Source organism: Scyliorhinus torazame, chromosome 5 (assembly GCF_047496885.1).
Source record: "Scyliorhinus torazame isolate Kashiwa2021f chromosome 5, sScyTor2.1, whole genome shotgun sequence".
Taxonomy (NCBI): domain Eukaryota; kingdom Metazoa; phylum Chordata; class Chondrichthyes; order Carcharhiniformes; family Scyliorhinidae; genus Scyliorhinus; species Scyliorhinus torazame.
In genome coordinates, this window is record NC_092711.1 from 564,503 (window position 1) to 591,324 (window position 26,822).

The window sequence follows — 26,822 nt, forward strand, 5'->3', positions numbered from 1 at the left end:
GAGAGAGAGTGTGTGAGAGTGTGTGAGAGAGTGTGAGAGAGAGAGTGTGTGTGAGAAAGTGTGTGTGAGAGAGTGTGTGAGTGTGTGAGAGAGTTTGTGAGAGAGTTTGTGAGAAAGTGTGTGAGAGAGTGTGTGTGCAAGAGGGTGTGTGAGAGAGTGTGTGTGCGAGAAATTGTGTGAGAGATGTGTGTGGGTGAATGTGTGTGAGAGAGTGTGTGAGGGAGTGTGTGTGGGAGAGTGTGTGAGAGAGTGTGTGAGGGAGTGTGTGTGGGAGAGTGCGTGAGAGAGTGTGTGAGGGAGAGAGTGTGTGAGAGAGAGTGTGAGAGAGTGTGTGTGAGAGTGTGTGTGAGAGAGGTTGTGTGTGCGAGTGTGTGTGAGCGTGTGTGTGCGAGAGAGTGTGAGAGAGTGTGTGTGAGAGAGAGTGTGCATGACAGTGTGTGAGAGAGTGTGTGAGAGAGTGTGTGAGAAAGGGTGTGCAAGAGTGTGTGTGCGAGAGTGTGTGTGCGAGACAGTGTGTCACAGAGTATGTGTGCAAGAGAGTGTGTGTGAGAGAGTGTGTGAGAGAGAGTGTGTGTGAGAGTGTGTGAGGGAGATTGTGTGTGAGAGTGTGTGAGAGAGTGTGTGAGAGAGAGCGAGTGTGTGGAAGAGAGTGTGTGAGAGAGAGTGTGAGAGAGTGTGTGAGAGAGAGAGTGTATGTGTGAGATTGTGTGAGGGAGTGTGTGAGTGATGCGTGTGGGTGAATGTGTGTGAGAGATAGTGTGTGTGAGGGAGTGTATGTGTGAGAGTGTGTGAGATAGTGTGTGTGGGAGAGTGTGTGAGAGAGTGTGTGAGGGAGTGTGTGTGGGAGAGTGTGTGAGAGAGTGTGTGAGGGAGAGAGTGTGTGAGAGAGAGTGTGAGAGAGTGTGTGTGAGAGTGTGTGTGAGAGAGGTTGTGTGTGAGAGTGTGTGTGAGCGTGTGTGTGCGAGAGAGTGTGAGAGAGTGTGTGTGAGAGAGAGTGTGTGTGACAGTGTGTGAGAGAGTGTGTGAGAGAGTGTGTGAGAAAGTTTGTGCAAGAGTGTGTGTGCGAGAGTGTGTGTGCGAGAAAGTGTGTCACAGAGTATGTGTGCAAGAGAGTGTGTGTGAGAGAGTGTGTGAGAGAGAGTGTGTGTGAGAGTGTGTGAGGGAGAGAGTGTGTGAGAGAGAGTGTGAGAGAGAGTGTGTGTGTGAGAGTGTGCGAGAGAGGTTGTGTGTGGGAGTGTGTGTGAGAGTGTGTGTGAGAGAGAGTGTGAGAGAGTGTGTGTGAGAGAGAGTGTGTGTGTGAGAGTGTGTGTGTGAGAGGGTGTGTGTGAGAGAGTGTTTGTGAGAGAGTGTGTGTGAGAGAGTGTGTGAGAGAGTGTGAGAGAGAGAGTGTGTGGAAGAGAGTGTGTGAGAGAGTGTATGAGAGTGTGTGTGAGAGAGAGAGTGTATTTGTGAGGTTGTGTGTGAGAGGGTTTGAGAGAGAGTGTGTGAGAAAGAGTGTGTGTGAGAGTGTGTGAGAGAGTGTGTGAGAGAGAGCGAGTGTGTGGAAGAGAGTGTGTGAGAGAGTGTGTGAGAGAGTGTGTGAGAGAGATAGTGTATGTGTGAGATTGTGTGTGAGAGTTTGAGAGAGAGTGTGTGAGAGAGAGTGTGTGAGAGTGTGCGTGAGAGAGTGTGTGAGAGAGTGTGTGAGAGAGAGTGTGAGAGAGAGAGTGTGAGAGAGCGAGTGTGTGGAAGAGAGTGTGTGAGAGAGAGAGTGTATGTGTGAGATTGTGTGTGAGAGAGTTTGAGAGAGAGTGTGTGAGAGAGAGTGTGTGAGAGTGTGCGTGAGAGAGTGTGTGAGAGAGTGTGTGAGAGAGTGTGGGTGAGTGAGAGAGAGTGTGTGTGATAGTGTGTGTGAGAGAGGGTGTGCGTGAGTGTGTGTGTGAGAGAGAGGGTTTGAGAGAGAGTGTATGTGTGAGATTGTGTGAGAGTTTGAGAGAGAGTGTGAGAGAGCGAGTGTGTGAGAGAGAGTGTGTGAGAGAGAGAGTGTGTGAGAGAGAGTGTATGAGAGAGAGTGTGTGAGTGAGAAAGTGTGTGTGTGTGAGAGTGTGTGTGAGAGAGGGTGTGCGTGAGTGTTTGTGTGTGAGAGAGAGTTTGAGAGAGAGTGTATGTGTGAGATGGTGTGAGAGAGATTTTGAGAGTGTGTGAGAGAGTGTGTGTGTGAGAGAGTGTGTGCGAGAGAGTGTGTGTGAGAGAGTGTGTGTACGAGAGAGTGTGTGCGAGAGAGTGTGTCAGAGAGTGTGTGTGAGAGAGCGTGTGAGAGAGAGTGTGAGAGCGAGTGTGTGTGTGAGAAAGAGTGTGCGAGAGAGTGTGTGTGTAAGGGAGTGAGTGTGAGGGAGCATGTTTGGGTGAGTGTGTGAGAGTGTATGTGAGACAGTGGGTGAGAGAGTGTGTGTGAGAAAGTGTGTGTGAGAAAGTGTGTGAGAGAGTGTGTGTCAGAGAGAAAGTGTTTGTGAGAGTGAGAGTGTATGAGCGAGTGTGTGAGAGTGTGTGTGAGAGAGACTGTGTAAGTGAGAGTGTGTTTGTATGTGATGGAGTGTGTGAGGGAGTGTGTGTGAGAGAGTGTGTGAGAGAGTGTGTGAGAAAGTGTGTGAGAGAGTGTGTGTGAGAAAGTGTCTGTGAGAGAGTGTGTGAGAGTGTGTGAGAGAGAGTGTGTGCGAGAGTGTGTGAGAGAGTGTGTAAGAGAGAGAGTGTGTGCGAGTGTGTGAGAGAGTGTGTGCGAGAGTGTGTGAGAGAGTGTGTGAGAGAGAGTGTGTGTGAGAGTGTGTGAGAGAGTGTGAGAGAGTGAGAGTGAGAAAGTGTGTGTGAGAGTGTGTGAGAGAGTGTGTGAGAGAGTGTGTGTGTGAAAATGTGTGTGAGAGGGTGTGTGTGAGAGTGTGTGTGAGAGAGACTGTGTATGTGAGAGAGTGCATATGTGTGAGAGTGTGTGTGAGGGAGTGTGTGTGAGATAGAGTGTGTGTGACAGTGTGTGAGAGAGTGTGTGAGAGAGTGTGTGAGAAAGTGTGTGCGAGAGTGTGTGTGCGAGAGTGTGTGTGCGAGAGTGTGTGTGAGAGAGTGTGTGAGAGAGAGTGTGTGTGAGAGTGTGTGAGGGAGAGAGTGTGTGAGAGAGTGTGAGAGAGAGTGTGTGTGTGAAAGTGTGTGTGAGAGAGGTTGTGTGTGAGAGTGTGTGTGAGAGTGTGTGTGAGAGAGTGTGTGAGAGAGGGTATGTGAGAGAGTGTGTGTGAGAGTGTGTGTGTGAGAGGGTGTGTGTGAGAGAGTGTGTGAGAGAGTGTGTGTGAGAGAGAGTGTGTGTGTGAGAGTGTGAGAGAGAGTGTGTGTGAGAGTGTGAGGGAGACAGTGTGTGAGAGAGAGTGTGAGAGAGAGTGTGTGTGTGAGAGTATGTGTGAGAGAGGTTGTGTGTGAGAGTCTGTGTGAGTGTGTGTGTGAGAGAGAGTGTGAGGGAGTGTGTGTGAGAGTGTGTGTGTGAGAGGGTGTGTGTGAGAGAGTGTTTGTGAGAGAGTGTGTGTGAGAGAGTGTGTGAGAGAGTGTGTGTGAGAGTGTGTGTGTGAGAGTGTGTGAGAGAGTGTGTGTGAGAGAGTGTGTGAGAGAGTGTGAGAGAGAGTGTGTGAGAGAGTGTGTGTGAGAGAGAGTTTGAGAGAGAGATAGTGTGTGAGAGAGAGTGTGTGTGAGAAAGTATGTGTGTGAGAGAGAGTGTGTGTGAGAGTGTGTGAGAGAGTGTGTGAGAGTGTGTCTGAGAGGGTATTTGCGAGAGTGTGTGAGGGAGATAGTGTGTGAGAGAGTGTGTGTGAGAAAGTGTCTGTGAGAGAGTGCGTGTGAGAGTGTGTGAGAGAGAGTGTGTGTGAGAGAGTGTGTGTGAGTGTGTGAGAGAGAGTGTGTGAGAGAGAGTATGTGAGAGAGTGCGTGTGAGAGAGTGTGTGAGAAAGTGTCTGTGAGAGAGTGCGTGTGAGAGTGTGTGAGAGAGTGTGTGTGAGTGTGTGAGAGAGTGTGTGAGAGAGAGTATGTGAGAGAGTGTGTGAGAGTGTGTGTGCGTGTGAGTGTGTGTGAGAGAGTGTGTGTGCGAGAGAGAACGTGTGTGAAAGAGAGTGAATGTAAGAGAGTGTGTGTGTGAGGGAGTGTGTGTGAGGGACAGAGTGTGTGAGAGAGTATGTATGAGAGAATGTGTGCGAGAGAGTGTGTGAGGGAGTGTGTGTGAGGGAGCGTGTTTTGGAGAGTGTGTGTGAGGGAGAGAGTGTGTGTGAGAGTGTGTGTGAGAGAGAGTGTGTGAGAGAGAGTTTGAGAGTGAGTGTGTGTGCGAGAGTGTGTGTGTGTGAGAGAGAGTGTGTGAGAGTGAGTGTGTGATAGAGAGTGTGTGAGAGAGAGTGTGACTGTGAGTGTGTGAGAGAATGTGTGAAAGAGTGTGTGTGTGTGCACGTGTGTGAGAGAGAGAGAATGTGAGAGGGGGATTGTGTCAGTGTGAGTCTGGGAGAGAGAGTGTGTGTATGAATGGGAGAGTGTGTGTAAGTGTGGAGACACAGTGTGTGAAGGTTAGTGTGAGGGAGAGTGCGACTGTGAGAGAGTGTGAGTGTGTGAGTGTGAGAGGGATTGTAACATTGTGAGTCTGGTCGAGAGAGTATGTGTATGTGTGAGAGAGAGTGTGTGAGGGTTAGTGTATGAGAGATAGAGAATGTGAGTGTGTGTGTGTGTGAGAGAGAGAGAGTGTGTGTAGTGTGGCACCTCAGATTTTCCGAGTTAAATCTGACTGTCCTGTGTAAATCCGCTGTATATTCTGTCGCTCCGGATTCCACAACTAAAGAACAAAGAACAAAGAAAAGTACAGCACAGGAACAGGCCCTTCGGCCCTCCAAGCCCGTGCCGACCATGCTGCCCGACTAAACTACAATCTTCTACACTTCCTGGGTCCGTATCCCTCTATTCCCATCCTATTCATGTATTTGTCAAGATGCCCCTTAAATGTCACTATCGTCCCTGCTTCCACCACCTCCTCCGGCAGCGAGTTCCAGGCACCCACTACCATCTGCGTAAAAAACTTTCCTCGTACATCTACTCTAAACCTTGCCCCTCTCACCTTAAACCTATGCCCCCTAGTAATTGACCCCTCTACCCCGGGGAAAAGCCTCTGACTATCCACTCTGTCTATGCCCCTCATAATTTTGTGGACCTCTATCAGGTCTCCCCTCAACCTCCTTCGTTCCAGTGAGAACAAACCGAGTTTATTCAACCGCTCCTCATAGCTAATGCCCTCCATACCAGGCAACATTCTGGTAAATCTCTTCTGCACCCTCTCTAAAGCCTCCACATCCTTCTGGTAGTGTGGCGACCAGAATTGAACACTATACTCCAAGTGTGGCCTAACTATGGTTCTATACAGCTGCAACATGACTTGCCAATTCTTATACTCAATGCCCCGGCCAATGAAGGCAAGCATGCCGTATGCCTTCTTGACTACCTTCTCCACCTGTGTTGCCCCTTTCAATGACCTGTGGACCTGTACTCCTAGATCTCTTTGACTTTCAATACTCTTGAGGGTTCTACCATTCACTGTATATTCCCTACCTGCATTAGACCTTCCAAAATGCATTACCTCACATTTGTCCGGATTAAACTCCATCTGCCATCTCTCCGCCCAAGTCTCCAATCTAAATCCTGCTGTATCCTCTGAGAGTCCTCATCGCTATCCGCAATTCCACCAACCTTTGTGTCGTCTGCAAACTTACTAATCAGACCAGTTACATTTTCCTCCAAATCATTTATATATACTACAAAGAGCAAAGGTCCCAGCACTGATCCCTGTGGAACACCACAAGTCACAGCCCTCCAATTAGAAAAGCATCCTTCCATTGCTACTCTCTGCCTTCTATGACCTAGCCAGTTCTGTATCCACCTTGCCAGCTCACCCCTGATCCCGTGAGACTTCACCTTTTGTACTAGTCTACCATGAGGGACCTTGTCAACTCTGCAGACATTGGTTTAAACACCCCCGGTACGCGTGTTATTTGGGCCGAGGACCCCCCCCAGTGCAGTGGTCCATTTGGCATGTCAGCTCATGGACTTGGCTAGCAGCCAAGCAACTCTTCTGAACTCTTGTTCAGTTCTCGATTGTGATGAAATGAGCAGCACGGTAGCATAGTGGTTAGCACTGTTGCTTCACAGCTCCAGGGTCCCAGGTTCGATTCCGGCTTGGGTCACTGTCTGTGCGGAGTCTGCACGTCCTCCCCGTGTGTGCGTGGGTTTCCTCCGGGTGCTCCGGTTTCCTCCCACAGTCCAAAGATGTGCAGGTTAGGTGGATTGGCCATGATAAATTGCCCTTAGTGTCCAAAATTGCCCTTAGTGTTGGGTGGGGTTACTGGGTTATGGGGATAGGGTGGAGGTGTGGACCTTGGGTAGGTTGCTCTTTCCAAGAGCCGGTGCAGACTCGATGGGCTGAATGGCCTCCTTCTGCACTGTAAATTCTATGATAATCTATGAAATGAAAATCGCTTATTGTCACAAGTAGGCTTCAATGAAGTTACTGTGAAAAGCCCCTAGTCGCCACATTCTGGCGCCTGTTCGGGGAGGCTGGTACGGGAATTGAACCGTGCTGCTGGCCTGCCTTGGCCTGCTTTCAAAGCCAGCGATTTAGCCCTGTTTGGCCGAGGGACTCAGAAGCTTCTGGAAGATGAAGGAAAACTCCATTGTGGTTCAGTTCGTTTTGAGCCCAAGAGAGAGGGGGGGTGGGGGGAAGGGGGTAGCCAGGCCTTTGAAAGCCTAACCTCTGTTTGAAAGGCAGAGGGAGGCAGTGTTGGTAGCTCTCTCCTGGGGATCGCTGAAGGTCTGGAAGAAAAAGCCCCTTCCTTTTCTCGTTCCCCTTTAGCCAGGTAACCTGCCCAAAGATCAGACCAGTGTTTGAGAGGAGGAGTGGATGGTAAAACCTCTTTTAAATTCTCAGGCAGAGAATTCTAATATTGCCACAGTGAGAATGAGAGCCAATCTGGTGGTGGTACGACAAGTGAAAGTGACTCCCCAGAGGAACTTCTCCAGCCTGCAGATTCGAATTGAAGGCACCAACTAGAACACCCGATTCAACCGGGGGATTACAACATTTTGTGTCCCGGGAAGATGGTCGACTACAAAGACCACAACCTCGGCAGAGATCCTCATCTCTCATTGCCAGCTTAATCCCCGTTATTTCGATCCTTTCCTTCCCCCGCTGTGTGGCTGTCTCGCGTACTGGTGGGCAGAGGGCTGGACGCTGAGGGAGAGAATAATTAGATGAGCAGACCCGACCTATTAACCCTGATAAGTGCGAGGTGATGCATTTTGGTAGAAAGAATTTGAATGCGGATTACAGGGTCAACGGCAGGGTCCTGAGGAATGTGGAGGAACAGAGAGATCTTGGGGTTCATGTCCACAGATCTCTGAAGGTTGCCACCCAAGTGGATCGAGCCGTGAAGAAGGCCTATAGTGTGTTAGCGTTTATTAACAGGGGGCTTGAGTTTAAGAGCCGCGGGGTTATGCTGCAACTGTACAGGACCCTGGTGAGACCACATTTGGAGTATTGTGTGCAGTTCTGGTCACCTCATTATAGGACGGATGTGGAAGTATTGGAAAGGGTGCAAAGGAGATTTACCAGGATGCTGCCTGGATTGGAGGGTAGGTCTTATGAGGAAAGGTTGAGGGAGCTAGGGCTTTTCTCTTTGGAGCGGAGGAGGATGAGAGGCGACTTAATAGAGGTGTAAAAGATAATGAGGGGGGTAGATAGAGTGGACGTTCAGAGACTATTTCCTCGGGTGGATGTAGCTGTTACAAGGGGGCATAACTATAAGGTTCGGGGTGGGAGATATAGGAGGGATGTCCGAGGTAGGTTCTTTACTCAGAGAGTGGTTAGGGCGCGGAATGGACTGCCTGCTGTGATAGTGGAGTCGGACACTTTGGGAACTTTCAAGCGGTTATTGGCTAGGCCCATGGAGCACACCAGAATGACAGGGAGCGGGATAGCTTGATCTTGGTTTGGGACAATTCTCGGCACAAGATCGAGGGCCGAAGGGCCTGTTCTGTGCTGCACTGTTCTATGTTGGGACCCTGGGGCCTGTTGGACTGGAGATGATCGCATGTACACCCGGGTTGTCGGAACGGTGAGTGTGAGGGAGATAGTGCGAGTGTGAGCTCTTACCTCCAGCCATTCACCCTCACTGAGAATCTTGACAACACTACAGGGGTTGGGTTTGCTGAGAGTTTCTCGATCTAACAGGTTGCGACAGGAGAGACGCAATTCCACTCGGGAAGCCCCCAGGGCTACAGGGATGGTCCTCGAATTGCAGCTCATCTCGGTCCCTGTGCATGGAAAGAGCAAGGAGATAATCAACTCGGAGCGAGCGGAGGGAAGGACCCCCTCGGACAGAGGGACGAGGCGTCCCTCACTCAAACCCCACATAGACCCGAGATGAAACAAAGCAAGATCTGACCCTCTGACAGTGTGACACTCCCTCAGTACTGACCCTCTGACAGTGCGGCACTCCCTCAGTACTGACTCTCTGACAGTGCGGCACTCCCTCAGTACTGACCCTCTGACAGTGCGGCACTCCCTCAGTACTGAAACTCTGACAGTGCAGCACTCCCTCAGTACTGACCCTCTGACAGTGCGGCACTCCCTCAGTACTGACCCTCTGACAGTGCGGCACTCCCTCAGTACTGACCCTCTGACAGTGCGGCGCTCCCTCAGTACTGACACTCTGACAGTGCAGCACTCCCTCAGTACTGACCCTCTGACAGTGTGGCACTCCCTCAGTACGGACACTCTGACAGTGCAGCACTCCCTCAGTACTGATCCTCTGACAGTGCGGCACTCCGTCAGTACTGAACCCTCTGACAGTGCGGCACTCCCTCAGTACTGACCCTCTGACAGTGCGGCGCTCCCTCAGTACTGACCCTCTGACAGTGCGGCACTCCCTCAGTACTGACCCTCTGACAGTGCGGCACTCCCTCAGTACTGACCCTTTGACAGTGCAGCACTCCCTCAGTACTGACCCTCTGAAAGTGCGGCACTCCCTCAGTACTGTCCCTCTGACAGTGCGGCACTCCCTCAGTACTGACCCTCCGACAGTGCGGCACTCCCTCAGTACTGACCCTCTGACAGTGCGGCGCTCCCTCAGTACTGACCCTCCGACAGTGAGGCACTCCCTCAGTACTGACCCTCTGACAGTGCGGCACTCCCTCAGTACTGACCCTCTGACAGTGCGGCACTCCCTCAGTACTGACCCTCTGACAGTGCGGCACTCCCTCAGTACTGACCCTCTGACAGTGCAGCACTCCCTCAGTACTGACCCTCTGACAGTGCGGCACTCCTTCAGTACTGAACCTCCGACAGTGCAGCACTCCCTCTGCACTGACCCTCTGACAGTGCAGAACTCCCTCAGTACAGACCCTCTGACAGTGCAGTGCTCCATCAATACTGACCCTCTGACAGTGCGGCACTCCATCAGTACTGACCCTCTGACAGTGCGGCACTCCCTCAGTACTGACCCTCTGACAGTGCGGCACTCCCTTAGTACTGACCCTCTGACAGTGCAGCACTCCCTCAGTACTGACCCTCTGACAGTGCGGCACTCCCTCAGTACTGACCCTCTGACAGTGCGGCACTCCCTCAGTACTGACCCTCTGACAGTGCGGCACTCCCTTAGTACTGACCCTCTGACAGTGCGGCCCTCCCTTAGTACTGACCCTCTGACAGTGCGGCGCTCCCTCAGCACTGACCCTCTGACAGTGCGACACTCCCTCAGTGCTGACTCTCTCACAGTGCGGCACTCCCTCAGTACTGACCCTCTGACAGTGCGGCACTCCTTCAGTACTGACCCTCTGACAGTGCGGTGCTCCCTCAGTACTGACCTTCGGACAGTGCAGCACTCCGGGAGCACAGACACTACGACAGTGCGGCACTCCCTCAGCACTGACCCTCTGACACTGCGGCACTCCCTCAGTACTGACCCTCTGACAGTGCGGCGCTCCCTCAGAACTGACCCACTGACAGTGCAGCACTCCCTCAGTACTGACCCTCTGACAGTTCGGCACTCCCTCAGTACTGACCCTCTGACAGTGCGGCACTCCCTCAGTACTGAACCTCTGACACTGCGGCACTCCCTCAGTACTGACCCTCTGACAGTGCGGCACTCCCTCAGTACTGACCCACTGACAGTGCAGCACTCCCTCAGTACTGACTCTCTGACAGTGCGGTGCTCCCTCAGTACTGACCCTCTGACAGTGCGGCACTCCCTCAGTACTGACCCTCTGACAGTGTGACACTACCTCAGTCCTGACCCTCTGACAGTGCAGCACTCCCACAGTACTGACCCTCTGACAGTGCGGCACTACCTCAGTACTGACCCTCTGACAGTGCAGCACTCCCTCAGTACTGACCCTCTAACAGTGCGGTGCTCCCTCAGTACTGACCCTCTGACAGTGCAGCACTCCCTCAGTACTAACCCTCTGACAGTGCGGCACTCCCTCAGTACTGACCCTCTGACAGTGCGGCACTCCCTCAGTACTAACCCTCTGACAGTGCGGCACTCCCTCAGTACTGACCCTCTGACAGTGCAGCGCACCCTCAGTACTGACCCTCTGACAGTGCCGCACTCCCTCAGTACTGACTCTCTGACAGTGCAGCACTCCCTCAGTACTGACCCTCTGACAGTGCGGCACTCCCTCGGTACTGACCCTCTGACAGTGCGGCACTCCCTCAGTACTGACCCTCTGACAGTGCGGCACTCCCTCAGTACTGACCCTCTGACAGTGCGGCACTCCCTCAGTACTGACCGCTGACAGTGCAGCACTCCCTCAGTACTGACTTTCTGACAGTGCGGCACTCCCTCAGTACTGACCCTCTGACAGTGCGGCATTCCTTCAGTACTGACCCTCTGACAGTGCGGCACTCCCTCAGTACTGACCCTCTGACAGTGCGGCACTCCCTCAGTACTGACCCTCTGACAGTGCGGCACTCCCTCAGTACTGACCCTCTGACAGTGCGGCACTCCCTCAGTACTGACCCTCTGACAGTGCGGCACTCCCTCAGTACTGACCCTCTGACAGTGCGGCACTCCCTCAGTACTGACCCTCTGACAGTGCGGCGCTCCCTCAGTACTGACCCTCTGACAGTGCGGCACTCCCTCAGTACTGACCCTCTGACAGTGCGGCACTCCCTCAGTACTGACACTCTGACAGTGCGGCACTCCCTCAGTACTGAGCCTCTGACAGTGCAGCACTCCCTCAGGACTGACCCTCTGACTGTGCGTCACTCCCTCAGTTCTGACCCTCTGACAGTGCGGCACTCCCTCAGTACTGACCCTCTCATAGTGCGGCACTCCCTCAGTACTGACCCTCTGACAGTGCGGCACTCCCTCAGTACTGACCCTCTGACAGTGCGGCACTCCCTCAGCACTGACCCTCTGACAGTGTGGCACTCCCTCAGTACTGACCCTCTGACAGTGCGGCACTCCCTCAGTACTGACCCTCTGACAGTGCAGCACTCCCTCAGTACTGACCCTCTGACAGTGCGGCACTCCCTCAGTACTGACCCTCTGACAGTGCGTCACTCCCTCAGCACTGACCCTCTGACAGTGCGGCGCTCCCCCAGTACTGACCCTCTGACAGTGCGGCACTCCCTCAGAACTGACCCTCTGACAGTGCGGCACTCCCTCAGTCCCAACCCACTGACAGTGCGGCACTCCCTCAGTACTGACCCTCTGACAGTGCGGCACACCCTCAGTACTGACCCTCTGATAGTGCGGCACTCCCTCAGTACTGACCCTCTGACAGTGCAGCACTCCCTCAGTACTGACCCTCTGACAGTGCAGCGCTCCCTCAGTACTGACCCTCTGACAGTGCGGCACTCCCTCAGTACTGACCCTCTGGCAGTGCGGCGCTCCCTCAGTACTGACCCTCTGACAGTGCAGAGCTCCCTCAGTACTGACCCTCTGACAGTGCGGCACTCCCTCAGTACTGACCCTCTGACAGTGCGGCACTCCCTCAGTACTGACCCTCTGACAGTGCGGCACTCCCTCAGTACTGACCCACTGACAGTGCGGCACTCCCTCAGTACTGACCCTCTGACAGTGCAGCACTCCCTCAGTACTGACCCTCTGACAGTGCGGCACTCCCTCAGTACTGACCCTCTGGCAGTGCGGCGCACCCTCAGTACTGACCCTCTGACAGTGCAGCGCTCCCTCAGTACTGACCCTCTGACAGTGCGGCACTCCCTCAGTACTGACCCTCTGACAGTGCGGCACTCCCTCAGTACTGACCCACTGACAGTGCGGCACTCCCTCAGTACTGACCCTCTGACAGTGCGGCACTCCCTCAGTACTGACCCTCTGACAGTGCGGCACTCCCTCAGTACTGACCCACTGACAGTGCGGAACTCCCTCAGTACTGACCCTCTGACAGTGCGGCACTCCCTCAGTATTGACCCTCTGACACTGCGGCACTCCCTCAGTACTGACCCTGACAGTGCGGCACTCCCTCAGTGCTGACCCTCTGACAGTGTGGCACTCCCTCAGTACTGACCCTCTGACAATGCGGCACTCCCTCAGTACTGACCCTCTGACAGTGCTGCAGTCCCTCAGTACTGACCCTCTGACAGTGCGGCACTCCCTCAGTACTGACCCTCTGACGGTGCGGCACTCCCTCAGTACAGACCCTCTGACAGTGCGGCACTCCCTCAGTACTGACCCTCTGACAGTGCGGCACTCCCTCAGTGCTGACCCTCTGACAGTGCGGCACTCCCTCAGTACTGACCATCTGACAGTGCAGCACTCCCTCAGTACTGACCCTCTGACAGTGCGGCACTCCCTCAGTACTGACCCTCTGACAGTGCGGCACTCCCTCAGTACTGACCCCCTGACAGTGCAGCACTCCCTCAGTACTGACCCTCTGACAGTGCAGCACTCCCTCAGCACTGACCGTCTGACAGTACGGCGTTCCCTCAGTATTAACCCTCTGACACTGCGGCACTCCCTCAGTACTGACCCTGACAGTGCGGCACTCCCTCAGTACTGACCCTCTGACAGTGCGGCACTCCCTCAGTACTGACCCTCTGACAGTGCGGCGCTCCCTCAGTACTGACCTTCTGGCAGTGCGGCACTCCCTCAGTACTGACCCTCTGACAGTGCGGCACTCCCTCAGTACTGACCCTCTGACAGTGCAGCACTCCCTCGGTACTGCCCCTCTGACAGTGCAGCACTCCCTCAGTACTGACCCTCTGACAGTGCGGCATTCCCTCAGTACTGACCCTCTGACTATTCGGCACTACCTCAGTACTGACCCTCTGACAGTGCGGCGCTCCCTCAGTACTGACCCTCTGACAGTGCGGCACTCCCTCAGTACTGACTCTCTGACAGTGCGGCACTCCCTCAGTACTGACCCTCTGACAGTGCAGCGCTCCCTCAGTACTGACTATCTGACAGTGCAGCACTCCCTCAGTACTGACCCTCTGACAGGGCGGCACTGCCTCAGTACTGACCCTCTGACAGTGCAGCACTCCCTCAGTACTGACCCTCTGACAGTGCGACATTCCCGCATTACTGACCCTCTTACAGTGCGGCACTCCCTCAGTACTGACCCTCTGACAGGGCGGCACTCCCTCAGTACTGACCCTCTGGCAGTGCGGCACTGCCTTAGTACTGACCCTCTGACAGTGCGGCACTCCCTCAGTACTGACCCTCTGACAGTGCGGCGCTCCCTCAGTACTGACCCTCTGACAGTGCCGCACTCCCTCACAACTGACCCTCTGACAGTGCAGCAGTCCCTCAGTACTGACCCTCTGACAGTGCAGCACTCCCACAGTACTGACCCTCTGACAGTGCGGCGCTCCCTCAGTACTGACCCTCTGACAGTGCAGCACTCCCTCAGTACTGACCCTCTGACAGTGCGACACTCCCTCAGTACTGACCCTCTGACAGTGCGGCACTCCCTCAGTACTCACCCTCTGACAGTGCAGCACTCCCTCAGTACTGACCCTTTGACAGTGCGGCACTCCCTCAGTACTGACCCTCTGACAGTGCGGCTCTCCCTCAGTACTGACCCTCTGACAGTGCGGCATTCCCTCAGTACTGACCCTCTGACAGTGCGGCGCTCCCTCAGTACTGACCCTCTGACAGTGCGGCACTCCCTAAGTACTGACCCTCTGACAGTGCGGCACTCCCCCAGTACTTACCCTCTGACAGTGCAGCACTCCCTCAGTACTGACCCTCTGACAGTGCGGCGCTCTCTCAGTACTGACCCTCTGACAGTGCGGCACTCCCTCAGTACTGACCCTATGACAGTGCGGCACTCCCTCAGTACTGACCCTGTGACAGTGCGGCACTCCCTCAGTACTGACCCTCTGACAGTGCGGCGCTCTCTCAGTACTGACCCTCTGACAGTGCGGCACTCCCTCAGTACTGACCCTCTGAGTGCGGCACTCCCTCAGTACTGACCCTGTGACAGTGCGGCACTCCCTCAGTACTGACCCTCAGACAGTGCGGCACTCCCTCAGTACTGACCCTCTGACAGGGCGGCACTCCCTCAGTACTGACCCTCTGACAGGGCGGCACTCCCTCAGTACTGACCCTCTGACAGTGCGGCAATCCCTCAGTACTGACCCTCTGACAGTGCGGCACTCCCTCAGTACTGACCCTGTGACAGTGCGGCACTCCCTCAGTACTGACCTATGACAGTGCGGCACTCCCTCAGTACTGACCCTCTGACAGTGCATCACTACCTCAGTAGTGACCCTCTGACAGTGCGGCACTCCCTCAGTACTGACCCTCTGACAGTGCGGCTCTCCCTCAGTACTGACCCTCTGACAGTGCGGCATTCCCTCAGTACTGACCCTCTGACAGTGCGGCGCTCCCTCAGTACTGACCCTCTGACAGTGCGGCACTCCCTCAGTACTGACCCTCTGACAGTGCGGCACTCCCCCAGTACTTACCCTCTGACAGTGCAGCACTCCCTCAGTACTGACCCTCTGACAGTGCGGCACTCCCTCAGTACTGACCCTCTGACAGTGCGGCGCTCTCTCAGTACTGACCCTCTGACAGTGCGGCACTCCCTCAGTGCTGACCCTCTGACAGTGCGGCACTCCCTCAGTACTGACCCTGTGACAGTGCGGCACTCCCTCAGTACTGACCCTCAGACAGTGCGGCACTCCCTCAGTACTGACCCTCTGACAGGGCGGCACTCCCTCAGTCCTGACCATCTGACAGGGCGGCACTCCCTCAGTACTGACCCTCTGACAGTGCGGCAATCCCTCAGTACTGACCCTCTGACAGTGAGGTGCTCCCTCCATACTGATCCTCTGACAGTGCGGCACTCCCTCACTACTGACCCTCTGACAGTGCGGCACTCCCTCAGTACTGACCCTCTGACAGTGCAGCACTCCCTCAGTACTGACCCTCTGACAGTGCGGCACTCCCTCAGTACTGACCCTCTGACAGTGCGGGACTACCTCAGTAGTGACCCTCTGACAGTGCGGCACTCCCTCAGTACTGAACCTCTGACAGTTCGGCACTCCCTCAGTACTGAGCCTCTGACAGTGCGGCACTCCCTCAGTACTGACCCTCTGGCAGTGCGGCACTCCCTCAGTACTGACACTCTGACAGTGCGGCGCTCCCTCAGTACTGACCCTCTAACAGTGCAGCACTCCCTCAGTACTGACCCTCTGACATTGCGGCGCTCCCTCAGTACTGACCCTCTGACAGTGCGGCACTCCCTCAGTACTGACCCTCCGACAGTGCGGCACTCCCTCAGTACTGACCCACTGACAGTGCGGCACTCCCTCAGTACTGACCCTCTGACAGTGCGGCACTCCCTCAGTATTGACCCTCTGACACTGCGGCACTCCCTCAGTACTGACCCTGACAGTGCGGCACTCCCTCAGTACTGACCCTCTGACAGTGCGGCACTCCCTCAGTACTGACCCTCTGACAATGCGGCACTCCCTCAGTACTGACCCTCTGACAGTGCTGCACTCCCTCAGTACTGACCCTCTGACAGTGCGGCACTCCCTCAGTACTGACCCTCTGACAGTGCGGCACTCCCTCAGTACTGACCCTCTGACAGTGCGGCACTCCCTCAGTACTGACCCTCTGACAGTGCGGCACTCCCTCAGTACTGACCCTCTGACAGTGCGGCACTCCCTCAGTACTGACCCTCTCATAGTGCGGCACTCCCTCAGTACTGACCCTCTGACAGTGCGGCACTCCCTCAGTACTGACCCTCTGACAGTGCGGCACTCCCTCAGCACTGACCCTCTGACAGTGCGGCACTCCCTCAGTACTGACCCTCTGACAGTGCGGCACTCCCTCAGTACTGACCCTCTGACAGTGCAGCACTCCCTCAGTACTGACCCTCTGACAGTGCGGCACTCCCTCAGTACTGACCCTCTGACAGTGCGTCACTCCCTCAGCACTGACCCTCTGACAGTGCGGCGCTCCCCCAGTACTGACCCTCTGACAGTGCGGCACTCCCTCAGAACTGACCCTCTGACAGTGCGGCACTCCCTCAGTCCCAACCCACTGACAGTGCAGCACTCCCTCAGTACTGACCCTCTGACAGTGCGGCACACCCTCAGTACTGACCCTCTGATAGTGCGGCACTCCCTCAGTACTGACCCTCTGACAGTGCAGCACTCCCTCAGTACTGACCCTCTGACAGTGCAGCGCTCCCTCAGTACTGACCCTCTGACAGTGCGGCACTCCCTCAGTACTGACCCTCTGGCAGTGCGGCGCTCCCTCAGTACTGACCCTCTGACAGTGCAGCGCTCCCTCAGTACTGACCCTCTGACAGTGCGGCACTCCCTCAGTACTGACCCTCTGACAGTGCGGCACTCCCTCAGTACTGACCCTCTGACAGTGCGGCACTCCCTCAGTACTGACCCACTGACAGTGCGGCACTCCCTCAGTACTGACCCTCTGGCAGTGCGGCGCACCCTCAGTACTGACCCTCTGACAGTGCAGCGCTCCCTCAGTACTGACCCTCTGACAGTGCGGCACTCCCTCAGTACTGACCCTCTGACAGTGCGGCACTCCCTCAGTACTGACCCACTGACAGTGCGGCACTCCCTCAGTACTGACCCTCTGACAGTGCGGCACTCCCTCAGTACTGACCCTCTGACAGTGCGGCACTCCCTCAGTACTGACCCACTGACAGTGCGGAACTCCCTCAGTACTGACCCTCTGGCAGTGCGGCACTCCCTCAGTATTGACCCTCTGACACTGCGGCACTCCCTCAGTACTGACCCTGACAGTGCGGCACTCCCTCAGTGCTGACCCTCTGACAGTGCAGCACTCCCTCAGTACTGACCCTCTGACAGGGCGGCACTGCCTCAGTACTGACCCTCTGACAGTGCAGCACTCCCTCAGTACTGACCCTCTGACAGTGCGACATACCCGCATTACTGACCCTCTTACAGTGCGGCACTCCCTCAGTACTGACCCTCTGGCAGTGCGGCACTGCCTTAGTACTGACCCTCTGACAGTGCGGCACTCCCTCAGTACTGACCCTCTGACAGTGCGGCGCTCCCTCAGTACTGACCCTCTGACAGTGCCGCACTCCCTCACAACTGACCCTCTGACAGTGCAGCAGTCCCTCAGTACTGACCCTCTGACAGTGCAGCACTCCCACAGTACTGACCCTCTGACAGTGCGGCGCTCCCTCAGTACTGACCCTCTGACAGTGCGGCACTCCCTCAGTACTGACCCTCTGACAGTGCGACACTCCCTCAGTACTGACCCTCTGACAGTGCGGCACTCCCTCAGTACTCACCCTCTGACAGTGCAGCACTCCCTCAGTACTGACCCTCTGACAGTGCGGCACTCCCTCAGTACTGACCCTCTGACAGTGCGGCTCTCCCTCAGTACTGACCCTCTGACAGTGCGGCATTCCCTCAGTACTGACCCTCTGACAGTGCGGCGCTCCCTCAGTACTGACCCTCTGACAGTGCGGCACTCCCTAAGTACTGACCCTCTGACAGTGCGGCACTCCCCCAGTACTTACCCTCTGACAGTGCAGCACTCCCTCAGTACTGACCCTCTGACAGTGCGGCGCTCTCTCAGTACTGACCCTCTGACAGTGCGGCACTCCCTCAGTACTGACCCTCTGACAGTGCGGCACTCCCTCAGTACTGACCCTGTGACAGTGCGGCACTCCCTCAGTACTGACCCTCTGACAGTGCGGCGCTCTCTCAGTACTGACCCTCTGACAGTGCGGCACTCCCTCAGTACTGACCCTCTGAGTGCGGCACTCCCTCAGTACTGACCCTGTGACAGTGCGGCACTCCCTCAGTACTGACCCTCAGACAGTGCGGCACTCCCTCAGTACTGACCCTCTGACAGGGCGGCACTCCCTCAGTACTGACCCTCTGACAGGGCGGCACTCCCTCAGTACTGACCCTCTGACAGTGCGGCAATCCCTCAGTACTGACCCTCTGACAGTGCGGCACTCCCTCAGTACTGACCCTGTGACAGTGCGGCACTCCCTCAGTACTGACCTATGACAGTGCGGCACTCCCTCAGTACTGACCCTCTGACAGTGCATCACTACCTCAGTAGTGACCCTCTGACAGTGCGGCACTCCCTCAGTACTGACCCTCTGACAGTGCGGCTCTCCCTCAGTACTGACCCCCTGACAGTGCGGCATTCCCTCAGTACTGACCCTCTGACAGTGCGGCGCTCCCTCAGTACTGACCCTCTGACAGTGCGGCACTCCCTCAGTACTGACCCTCTGACAGTGCGGCACTCCCCCAGTACTTACCCTCTGACAGTGCAGCACTCCCTCAGTACTGACCCTCTGACAGTGCGGCACTCCCTCAGTACTGACCCTCTGACAGTGCGGCGCTCTCTCAGTACTGACCCTCTGACAGGGCGGCACTCCCTCAGTACTGACCCTCTGACAGTGCGGCAATCCCTCAGTACTGACCCTCTGACAGTGCGGCACTCCCTCAGTACTGACCCTGTGACAGTGCGGCACTCCCTCAGTACTGACCCTCAGACAGTGCGGCACTCCCTCAGTACTGACCCTCTGACAGTGCATCACTACCTCAGTAGTGACCCTCTGACAGTGCGGCACTCCCTCAGTACTGACCCTCTGACAGTGCGGCTCTCCCTCAGTACTGACCCCCTGACAGTGCGGCATTCCCTCAGTACTGACCCTCTGACAGTGCGGCACTCCCCCAGTACTTACCCTCTGACAGTGCAGCACTCCCTCAGTACTGACCCTCTGACAGTGCGGCGCTCTCTCAGTACTGACCCTCTGACAGTGCGGCACTCCCTCAGTACTGACCCTCTGACAGTGCGGCACTCCCTCAGTACTGACCCTGTGACAGTGCGGCACTCCCTCAGTACTGACCTATGACAGTGCGGCACTCCCTCAGTACTGACCCTGACAGTGCGGCACTCCCTCAGTACTGACCCTCTGACAGTGCGGCACTCCCCCAGTACTTACCCTCTGACAGTGCAGCACTCCCTCAGTACTGACCCTCTGACAGTGCGGCACTCCCTCTGTACTGACCCACTGACAGTGCGGCACTCCCTCAGTACTGACCCTCTGACAGTGCGGCACTCCCTCAGTATTGACCCTCTGACACTGCGGCACTCCCTCAGTACTGACCCTGACAGTGCGGCACTCCCTCAGTACTGACCCTCTGACAGTGCGGCACTCCCTCAGTACTGACCCTCTGACAATGCGGCACTCCCTCAGTACTGACCCTCTGACAGTGCTGCACTCCCTCAGTACTGACCCTCTGACAGTGCGGCACTCCCTCAGTACTGACCCTCTGACAGTGCGGCACTCCCTCAGTACTGACCCTCTGACAGTGCGGCACTCCCTCAGTACTGACCCTCTGACAGTGCGGCACTCCCTCAGTACTGACCCTCTGACAGTGCGGCACTCCCTCAGTACTGACCCTCTGACAGTGCGGCACTCCCTCAGTATTAAACCTCTGACACTGCGGCACTCCCTCAGTACTGACCCTGACAGTGCGGCACTCCCTCAGTACTGACCCTCTGACAGTGCGGCACTCCCTCAGTACTGACCCTCTGACAGTGCGGCGCTCCCTCAGTACTGACCTTCTGGCAGTGCGGCACTCCCTCAGTACTGACCCTCTGACAGTGCGGCACTCCCTCAGTACTGACCCTCTGACAGTGCAGCACTCCCTCGGTACTGCCCCTCTGACAGTGCAGCACTCCCTCAGTACTGACCCTCTGACAGTGCGGCACTCCCTCAGTACTGACCCTCTGACAGTGCGGCACTCCCTCAGTACTGACCCTCTGACTGTTCGGCACTACCTCAGTACTGACCCTCTGACAGTGCGGCGCTCCCTCAGTACTGACCCTCTCACAGTGCGGCACTCCCTCAGTACTGACCCTCTGAGAGTGCGGCACTCCCTCAGTACTGACCCTCTGACAGTGCAGCGCTCCCTCAGTACTGACTATCTGACAGTGCAGCACTCCCTCAGTACTGACCCTCTGACAGGGCGGCACTGCCTCAGTACTGACCCTCTGACAGTGCAGCACTCCCTCAGTACTGACCCTCTGACAGTGCGACATACCCGCATTACTGACCCTCTTACAGTGCGGCACTCCCTCAGTACTGACCCTCTGGCAGTGCGGCACTGCCTTAGTACTGACCCTCTGACAGTGCGGCACTCCCTCAGTACTGACCCTCTGACAGTGCGGCGCTCCCTCAGTACTGACCCTCTGACAGTGCCGCACTCCCTCACAACTGACCCTCTGACAGTGCAGCAGTCCCTCAGTACTGACCCTCTGACAGTGCAGCACTCCCACAGTACTGACCCTCTGACAGTGCGGCGCTCCCTCAGTACTGACCCTCTGACAGTGCGGCACTCCCTCAGTACTGACCCTCTGACAGTGCGACACTCCCTCAGTACTGACCCTCTGACAGTGCGGCACTCCCTCAGTACTCACCCTGTGACAGTGCAGCACTCCCTCAGTACTGACCCTCTGACAGTGCGGCACTCCCTCAGTACTGACCCTCTGACAGTGCGGCTCTCCCTCAGTACTGACCCTCTGACAGTGCGGCATTCCCTCAGTACTGACCCTCTGACAGTGCGGCGCTCCCTCAGTACTGACCCTCTGACAGTGCGGCACTCCCTAAGTACTGACCCTCTGACAGTGCGGCACTCCCTCAGTACTGACCCTCTGACAGTGCGGCGCTCTCTCAGTACTGACCCTCTGACAGTGCGGCACTCCCTCAGTACTGACCCTCTGAGTGCGGCACTCCCTCAGTACTGACCCTGTGACAGTGCGGCACTCCCTCAGTACTGACCCTCAGACAGTGCGGCACTCCCTCAGTACTGACCCTCTGACAGGGCGGCACTCCCTCAGTACTGACCCTCTGACAGGGCGGCACTCCCTCAGTACTGACCCTCTGACAGTGCGGCAATCCCTCAGTACTGACCCTCTGACAGTGCGGCACTCCCTCAGTACTGACCCTGTGACAGTGCGGCACTCCCTCAGTACTGACCTATGACAGTGCGGCACTCCCTCAGTACTGACCCTCTGACAGTGCATCACTACCTCAGTAGTGACCCTCTGACAGTGCGGCACTCCCTCAGTACTGACCCTCTGACAGTGCGGCTCTCCCTCAGTACTGACCCCCTGACAGTGCGGCATTCCCTCAGTACTGACCCTCTGACAGTGCGGCGCTCCCTCAGTACTGACCCTCTGACAGTGCGGCACTCCCTCAGTACTGACCCTCTGACAGTGCGGCACTCCCCCATTACTTACCCTCTGACAGTGCAGCACTCCCTCAGTACTGACCCTCTGACAGTGCGGCACTCCCTCAGTACTGACCCTCTGACAGTGCGGCGCTCTCTCAGTACTGACCCTCTGACAGTGCGGCACTCCCTCAGTGCTGACCCTCTGACAGTGCAGCGCTCCCTCAGTACTGATCCTCTGACAGTGCGGCACTCCCTCACTACTGACCCTCTGACAGTGCGGCACTCCCTCAGTACTGACCCTCTGACAGTGCAGCACTCCCTCAGTACTGACCCTCTGACAGTGCGGCACTCCCTCAGTACTGACCCTCTGACAGTGCGGGACTACCTCAGTAGTGACCCTCTGACAGTGCGGCACTCCCTCAGTACTGACCCTGTGACAGTGCGGCACTCCCTCAGTACTGACCCTCAGACAGTGCGGCACTCCCTCAGTACTGACCCTCTGACAGGGCGGCACTCCCTCAGTCCTGACCATCTGACAGGACGGCACTCCCTCAGTACTGACCCTCTGACAGTGCGGCAATCCCTCAGTACTGACCCTCTGACAGTGAGGTGCTCCCTCCATACTGATCCTCTGACAGTGCGGCACTCCCTCACTACTGACCCTCTGACAGTGCGGCACTCCCTCAGTACTGACCCTCTGACAGTGCAGCACTCCCTCAGTACTGACCCTCTGACAGTGCGGCACTCCCTCAGTACTGACCCTCTGACAGTGCGGGACTACCTCAGTAGTGACCCTCTGACAGTGCGGCGCTCCCTCAGTACTGACCCTCTAACAGTGCAGCACTCCCTCAGTACTGACCCTCTGACATTGCGGCGCTCCCTCAGTACTGACCCTCTGACAGTGCGGCACTCCCTCAGTACTGACCCTCCGACAGTGCGGAGCTCCCTCAGTACTGACCCTCTGACAGTGCGGCACTCCCTTAGTACTGAGCCTCTGACAGTTCGGCACTCCCTCAGTACTGGCCCTCTGACAGTGTGGCACTCCCTCAGTACTGACCCTCTGACACTGCGGCACTCCTAGAGTACTGACCCTATGACAGTGCAGCACTACCTCAGTACTAGCACTCTGACAGTACGGTGCTCCCTCCATACTGACCCTCTGACAGTGCGGCACTCCCTCAGTACTGACCCTCTGACAGTGCGGCACTCCCTCAGTACTGACCCTCTGACAGTGCGGCACTCCCTCAGTACTGACAATCTGACAGTGCGGCACTCCCTCAGTACTGATCCTCTGACAGTGCGGCACTCCCTCAGTACTGACCCTGTGACAGTGCGGCACTCCCTCAGTACTGACCTATGACAGTGCGGCACTCCCTCAGTACTGACCCTCTGACAGTGCATCACTACCTCAGTAGTGACCCTCTGACAGTGCGGCACTCCCTCAGTACTGAACCTCTGACAGTTCGGCACTCCCTCAGTACTGAGCCTCTGACAGTGCGGCATTCCCTCAGTACTGACCCTCTGGCAGTGCGGCACTCCCTCAGTACTGACACTCTGACAGTGCGGCACTCCCTCAGTACTGACCCTCTGACAGTGCGGCCCTCCCTCAGTACTGACCCTCTGACAGTGCGGCACTCCCTCAGTACTGACCCTCTGACAGTGCGGCACTCCCTCAGTACTGACCCTCTGACAGTGCGGCATTCCCTCAGTACTGACCCTCTAACAGTGCAGCACGCCCTCAGTACTAACCCTCTGACAGTGCGGCGCTCCCTCAGTACTGACCCTCTGACAGTGCGGCACTCCCTCAGTACTGACCCTCCGACAGTGCGGAGCTCCCTCAGTACTGACCCTCTGACAGTGCGGCACTCCCTTAGTACTGAGCCTCTGACAGTGCGACATTCCCACATTACTGACCCTCTTACAGTGCGGCACTCCCTCAGTACTGACCCTCTGACAGTGCGGCACTCCCTCAGTACTGACCCTCTGACAGTGCGGCACTCCCCCAGTACTGACCCTCTGACAGTGCAGCACTCCCTCAGTACTGACCCTCTGACAGTGCGGCACTCCCTCAGTACTGACCCTCTGACAGTGCGGCACTCCCTCAGTACTGACCCTCTGACAGTGCGGCATTCCCTCAGTACTGACCCTCTGACAGTGCGGCGCTCCCTCAGTACTGACCCTCTGACAGTGCGGCACTCCCTAAGTACTGACCCTCTGACAGTGCGGCACTCCCCCAGTACTTACCCTCTGACAGTGCAGCACTCCCTCAGTACTGACCCTCTGACAGTGCGGCGCTCTCTCAGTACTGACCCTCTGACAGTGCGGCACTCCCTCAGTACTGACCCTCTGACAGTGCGGCACTCCCTCAGTACTGACCCTGTGACAGTGCGGCACTCCCTCAGTACTGACCCTCTGACAGTGCGGCGCTCTCTCAGTACTGACCCTCTGACAGTGCGGCACTCCCTCAGTACTGACCCTCTGAGTGCGGCACTCCCTCAGTACTGACCCTGTGACAGTGCGGCACTCCCTCAGTACTGACCCTCAGACAGTGCGGCACTCCCTCAGTACTGACCCTCTGACAGGGCGGCACTCCCTCAGTACTGACCCTCTGACAGGGCGGCACTCCCTCAGTACTGACCCTCTGACAGTGCGGCAATCCCTCAGTACTGACCCTCTGACAGTGCGGCACTCCCTCAGTACTGACCCTGTGACAGTGCGGCACTCCCTCAGTACTGACCTATGACAGTGCGGCACTCCCTCAGTACTGACCCTCTGACAGTGCATCACTACCTCAGTAGTGACCCTCTGAGAGTGCGGCACTCCCTCAGTACTGACCCTCTGACAGTGCGGCTCTCCCTCAGTACTGACCCTCTGACAGTGCGGCATTCCCTCAGTACTGACCCTCTGACAGTGCGGCGCTCCCTCAGTACTGACCCTCTGACAGTGCGGCATTCCCTCAGTACTGACCCTCTGACAGTGCGGCGCTCCCTCAGTACTGACCCTCTGACAGTGCGGCACTCCCTCAGTACTGACCCTCTGACAGTGCGGCACTCCCCCAGTACTTACCCTCTGACAGTGCAGCACTCCCTCAGTACTGACCCTCTGACAGTGCGGCACTCCCTCAGTACTGACCCTCTGACAGTGCGGCGCTCTCTCAGTACTGACCCTCTGACAGTGCGGCACTCCCTCAGTGCTGACCCTCTGACAGTGCGGCACTCCCTCAGTACTGACCCTGTGACAGTGCGGCACTCCCTCAGTACTGACCCTCAGACAGTGCGGCACTCCCTCAGTACTGACCCTCTGACAGGGCGGCACTCCCTCAGTCCTGACCATCTGACAGGGCGGCACTCCCTCAGTACTGACCCTCTGACAGTGCGGCAATCCCTCAGTACTGACCCTCTGACAGTGAGGTGCTCCCTCCATACTGATCCTCTGACAGTGCGGCACTCCCTCACTACTGACCCTCTGACAGTGCGGCACTCCCTCAGTACTGACCCTCTGACAGTGCAGCACTCCCTCAGTACTGACCCTCTGACAGTGCGGCACTCCCTCAGTACTGACCCTCTGACAGTGCGGGACTACCTCAGTAGTGACCCTCTGACAGTGCGGCACTCCCTCAGTACTGAATCTCTGACAGTTCTGCACTCCCTCAGTACTGAGCCTCTGACAGTGCGGCACTCCCTCAGTACTGACCCTCTGGCAGTGCGGCACTCCCTCAGTACTGACACTCTGACAGTGCGGCGCTCCCTCAGTACTGACCCTCTAACAGTGCAGCACTCCCTCAGTACTGACCCTCTGACATTGCGGCGCTCCCTCAGTACTGACCCTCTGACAGTGCGGCACTCCCTCAGTACTGACCCTCCGACAGTGCGGAGCTCCCTCAGTACTGACCCTCTGACAGTGCGGCACTCCCTTAGTACTGAGCCTCTGACAGTTCGGCACTCCCTCAGTACTGACCCTCTGACAGTGTGGCACTCCCTCAGTACTGACCCTCTGACACTGCGGCACTCCTAGAGTACTGACCCTATGACAGTGCAGCACTACCTCAGTACTAGCACTCTGACAGTGCGGTGCTCCCTCCATACTGACCCTCTGACAGTCCGGCACTCCCTCAGTACTGACCCTCTGACAGTGCGGCACTCCCTCAGTACTGACCCTCTGACAGTGCGGCACTCCCTCAGTACTGATCCTCTGACAGTGCGGCACTCCCTCAGTACTGACCCTGTGACAGTGCGGCACTCCCTCAGTACTGACCTATGACAGTGCGGCACTCCCTCAGTACTGACCCTCTGACAGTGCATCACTACCTCAGTAGTGACCCTCTGACAGTGCGGCACTCCCTCAGTACTGACCCTCTGACAGTGCGGCACTCCCTCAGTACTGAACCTCTGACAGTTCGGCACTCCCTCAGTACTGAGCCTCTGACAGTGCGGCATTCCCTCAGTACTGACCCTCTGGCAGTGCGGCACTCCCTCAGTACTGACACTCTGACAGTGCGGCACTCCCTCAGTACTGACCCTCTAACAGTGCAGCACTCCCTCAGTACTGACCCTCTGACAGTGCGGCGCTCCCTCAGTACTGACCCTCTGACAGTGCGGCACTCCCTCAGTACTGACCCTCCGACAGTGCGGAGCTCCCTCAGTACTGACCCTCTGACAGTGCGGCACTCCCTTAGTACTGAGCCTCTGACAGTGCGACATTCCCGCATTACTGACCCTCTTACAGTGCGGCACTCCCTCAGTACTGACACTCTGACAGTGCGGCACTCCCTCAGTACTGACCCTCTGACAGTGCGGCACTCCCCCAGTACTGACCCTCTGACAGTGCAGCACTCCCTCAGTACTGACCCTCTGACAGTGCGGCACTCCCTCAGTACTGACCCTCTGACAGTGCGGCACTCCCTCAGTACTGACCCTCTGACAGTGCGGCGCTCCCTCAGTACTGACCATCTGACAGTGCGGCACTCCCTCAGTACTGACCCTCTGACAGTGCGACACTCCCGCAGTACTGACCCTCTGACAGTGCAGCACTCCCTCAGTACTGACCCTCTGACAGAGCGGCTCTCCCTCAGTACTGACCCTCTGACAGTGCGGCATTCCCTCAG

General features: G+C 56.7%; 1 protein-coding gene across 3 annotated transcripts in view; it reads right to left on the reverse strand.

Annotated features, from left to right (window-relative positions):
• Nucleotides 1-26,822, reverse strand: part of LOC140418131 (copine-6-like) — a 581,759-nt gene that overhangs the window by 365,159 nt on the left and 189,778 nt on the right. For 2 of the 3 annotated variants that reach the window (XM_072501543.1, XM_072501544.1), the window contains exon 2: nt 8,186-8,346. The exons of the other annotated variant lie outside the window; for it this stretch is intronic. In XM_072501543.1, the coding sequence (XP_072357644.1) occupies nt 8,186-8,346 (161 nt within the window). The remainder of the gene's footprint in view (nt 1-8,185; nt 8,347-26,822) is intronic. 3 annotated transcript variants of the gene reach the window in all.